A 3,585-nucleotide genomic window follows, 5' to 3' on the forward strand; every position below is an offset into this window, starting at 1 on the left:
AGGGCAGTATGGTGACACGCCAGGGGTCAGAGGTGGGGCGGTGGAAGGCCAGGCGCCCCTGCCAATGCCTATAGCAGTGTGTCCAGCATGGGCAGGGTGCAGGGAGTGGCCATGGCAAGAAGGGGCTGAGGGCCCACCAGCCACGAGGCACTGAGAACCCACTGGCAGCTCTGCCCACAGAGCCCTGCCCAGAGTCCCCCCACCTCCCTCCCCACCCCAGGAGCCAGGCCAGTGCCAGAACTGGGGCCACATGAGGTGTCCCTGGTGGTGGCTGGGGAGGCTGCTGCAGATGCAGGGCGGGGAACAGCCCGCCCAGACAGGCCTGGTGCTGGGCCTCCCTGCCGCTCCCAGGAGCTGAGGAAAACCAAGATGGGCTCGGCCCTCTCAGCATCTAAAGGCAAGACGGCATGGGCTCGGGTGGAGCTGGGGTCAAGGGTGGGAGAGGTGCTGGGGGACCAGCAGGCCTCAGCAGGCAGTTTCCAAGGACAAGAGAGGGAAAGGTACTGTCAGCAGGGCTAGGCAGGGGCTGACACAGCTCTGGACCCTGGACCCCAGGAGATCCAGGACCCTACCCAGAAGAGCCTCAGGACCTGACACACTGGCCAGGGACACACTTCATGTCATCATTTTTATTCACTTTCTCTTTTTGAAAATAAGAGTAAACATACAATATATAGTCTGTATTTATATATATTAGACATTGTTATTGCAGGGCTCAAGAAAACCATCCTCAACCACTTGGAAGCAGTTTTTAATTCTGACATTTGGTGGAAGAGGAAAAAAGTGTCCGTGATTGCCAAAAGCAGAATCTTTCTTTATTATTAAACAGCAGTAACAGGAAAACCTAATGCTCTGTCAGACACAACTGAAGGAGGCCAGGAGGGGGGCAGCAGATGCTAAGGAGAAACCCCAGACAGGATGCACCATGCTCGCCCACATGCCCCACCTCTCAGCCGTGTCTCCGCTCCGGGAACCCTGGACACATGGAGGAATGTATCAGAGGCAGAGATCGTCCTCGCGGGCAAGAGGGGGAGCGGGCGTGCGTGTCTGCCAGGGGAGCAGGAGCCCAGGAGGGGCTCTGGGAGCTTCTGCATGGTCTTCCTCAAGCGGCTCAGTGTTTGGGAGGGTGGGGATGTAGGCCCTGGGAGCCCCAGGCCCTGACAGAGCAGCTCTCCTGGTACCCAGTGGACCCTCCACACATGCCAGGATGCCTGCCAGGGTCCATCCCAAGAGAGGGGCCGGGGGGGAGGGCACCACCAAGAGAGACTAACACCACCCCAAGAGAGACTGGGGCAGGGGGCTTCCTAGGCTGGGAGCCTGAGGAGGGAACTGCGTGCTCGCCCTCAGGTGCCGGGAAAAGCAAGAGAAGAACCCTGGATCTCCTCGCCCAGCTCTTGTGCCGCTCTGGCTCCTTTGGTCCCCTCCTCACCTGATGCTAAACGTCAGCAGCAATGGAAAGAGGGGGGTCTCAAGCACGCAAGTATCCCGAGGACCCAGGCAGGCCCTACTGTCAGGACCAGGGAAGCCCGTGGGTGCCAGGAGCCTCGCCCGGCCCCTCCTGGGAGAAGGAGGTGCTGCCACCTCCCACGGGGCTCCTTGACGCGGCTGGTGGAAGGCTGGAGCGGATCCTGGACGGGGCCTCAGTTCTTGAGGATGGTCTCATAGGCCTGGGACACGTGCTGGGACACCTCCGGTGCTCGGCACTTCAGGGACAGCTGCAGGGAGAGAGGGGTCAGGGGACAGGGAGCGCTCATTCCCGGAGCTCCTCTCCAGGGCTGTGAAGGAACAGGCGGGGAAGGCAGAGAAGGAGGGAACCAGATGGGAGAGGGTGGTGCACACACGTGGCCTGGTGGCAGCAGCGGCTGGGGCAGCTGCGTGGTTTAGGCGAGGGGGCGGCTGCTGCAGCCAGCCGGGTGGGGACCAAATTTACTTGCAGCCCACACGCCTGCTGTCTGCCCGCCACCATGGCCCTCTACAGCGTGAATCACAAGCCCGAGGCTGCCAGGCAGTGCTGGCTGCACCCTGCAGGGCTGCCAGGCCCCCCACAGCCCATGGAGGGCGGAGGAGGTTTGGGGCCAGGAGGGAGGCCATGGGGACGCTGGGTGGTCTTTCTGGTTTCCTGCACAGGAAGCAGGCACATCAGACTTGGCTCGGCTCTAACTGCGGGAAGAGCCTGGAGAGCCCTGGCAGTGGAGACAAGCGCAGCCACCCCTCCTGCCAACATCACTGCTCTGAAGGGGGCCGTTGGGAAGGGGGAGGGGCACGTGGCACTCTAGCAGTCTCCTCTGAAGGGCTCTGTGCACACTGACTGTGGGAAGTGAAGGCACCAGGCTGGGGAGCACAGGGCAGCCAATCCTCCTGCCTGCAGCCTGCATGCGTGTCTGCCCGGCTTTGGGGAGCAGCGGGGTGAGGCCAACTCAGGAGAGCCGGGTCAAGAGATGGGGTGTGCGAGGTATGGCTGGGAGGATAGAGGGGAAGAGGAAGAGAAAAGCAATCCGCTAACCTCCAAGTCCTGCACCACGGGCACCAGCAGGGAAGGTGGACATGCAGCAACCGAACACAGGGAGACGGAAATTACCACCACCGAAGCCACGGCCGAGGCCCCACCCGACCTCTGCGCCCACACTACCAGCGGAGCCCAGGGAGCAGCCTCTGGAGGGTCATGCCTGCCCGAGACTTGGGTGCAGGGAGAAGCAAAGCCTGGGCTCTCTGGGGCCTGGAACAGCAGCTTGGCCTCTGGGAAGCCACGTCCTAACTGAGGTCTGACTCAAAGGTCAGGAAGGATGAGTTGCTCGGAATCCACGTCCTCCCAGGAGGACACTCAGGTGGGGAAGAGCCGGAGGGCCAGGGCCGGGGCCCAGCGGAGCCACTTCCCAGTCAGACGGGCCTTGGGCCAACTGGGCTGCCTCACAGGGCCCAATTTTACAGAATCTTCTGGTCCAACTCACTGTTCTGAGACCCAATTTGGTGTCTTATCTGAGAAACTAGATGGGACTGAGTTGAAAGCTTTCTAAGGTCAGAATTCTGATGCTCCTCCAACACCAGGCTCAAAGGAATCCCAGCTCAGCTGGGCTAGAGTGCCCCCCGATCAGGGCCGACCCCTGGCCCGGGAAGGAGGGGAACGGGAGAGGCTGCCCAGACAGGAAGGCAGAGGCCCCATGGCAGGCAGGCAGGAGCGGGGGCCCTCACCATGAAGCTGGGGTTGCCGGGCTGGATGCGCAGCTCCGCCAGCACCCAGATGCCATTGGTCAGCTTGAGGGACTGGTAAAGCATGTCCTGGCCCTCCACGTTCCTCTTGGCGATGGTGAAGATGTTGCTGCTCTGCAGCCTACTGCTCACGGCCTCTGGGGGTCAGAAGGCCCCCAGTCAGAGATGGGGAGGCCTGGGGCACAGGCGAGGGGCAGCATGGAGTGGGGGCGGGGCTCAGGAGTCCTACCCGCATTCAGGGGGCAGTCTCTGATCTGGAACTGGGCTTCGTTCTCATTGGGAATGTCCTTCCACGTGGCCAGGAACATCTGCCGGTCTGGAGGAGTAGAGGTAGGATCCTGATACACCTTTGGTCCCACTCAGTAACCCTCAGCAGGA

The 3,585-nt window shown here is 61.7% G+C and overlaps 1 protein-coding gene across 4 annotated transcripts in view; it reads right to left on the reverse strand.

Moving 5' to 3' along the window:
* Positions 1-614: 614 nt before the first annotated feature.
* The window catches only part of AP1B1 (adaptor related protein complex 1 subunit beta 1), a 55,142-nt gene continuing 52,171 nt past the window's right edge, over positions 615-3,585 (reverse strand). The window contains exons 19-22 of one of the 4 annotated variants that reach the window (XM_007461171.1): positions 3,437-3,523; positions 3,190-3,344; positions 2,504-2,512; positions 1,641-1,715 (exon numbers count right to left, since the gene is read on the reverse strand). In XM_007461171.1, the coding sequence (XP_007461233.1) occupies positions 1,641-1,715; positions 2,504-2,512; positions 3,190-3,344; positions 3,437-3,523 (326 nt within the window). Of the gene's footprint in view, positions 1,716-2,503; positions 2,513-3,189; positions 3,345-3,436; positions 3,524-3,585 lie in introns of all 4 variants that reach the window. The other 3 variants (XM_007461168.1, XM_007461169.1, XM_007461170.1) reach the window with 3 other exon arrangements.

The sequence above is a fragment of the Lipotes vexillifer genome, unplaced genomic scaffold (genome assembly GCF_000442215.2).
Source record: "Lipotes vexillifer unplaced genomic scaffold, Lipotes_vexillifer_v1.1 scaffold691, whole genome shotgun sequence".
NCBI lineage: Eukaryota > Metazoa > Chordata > Mammalia > Artiodactyla > Lipotidae > Lipotes > Lipotes vexillifer.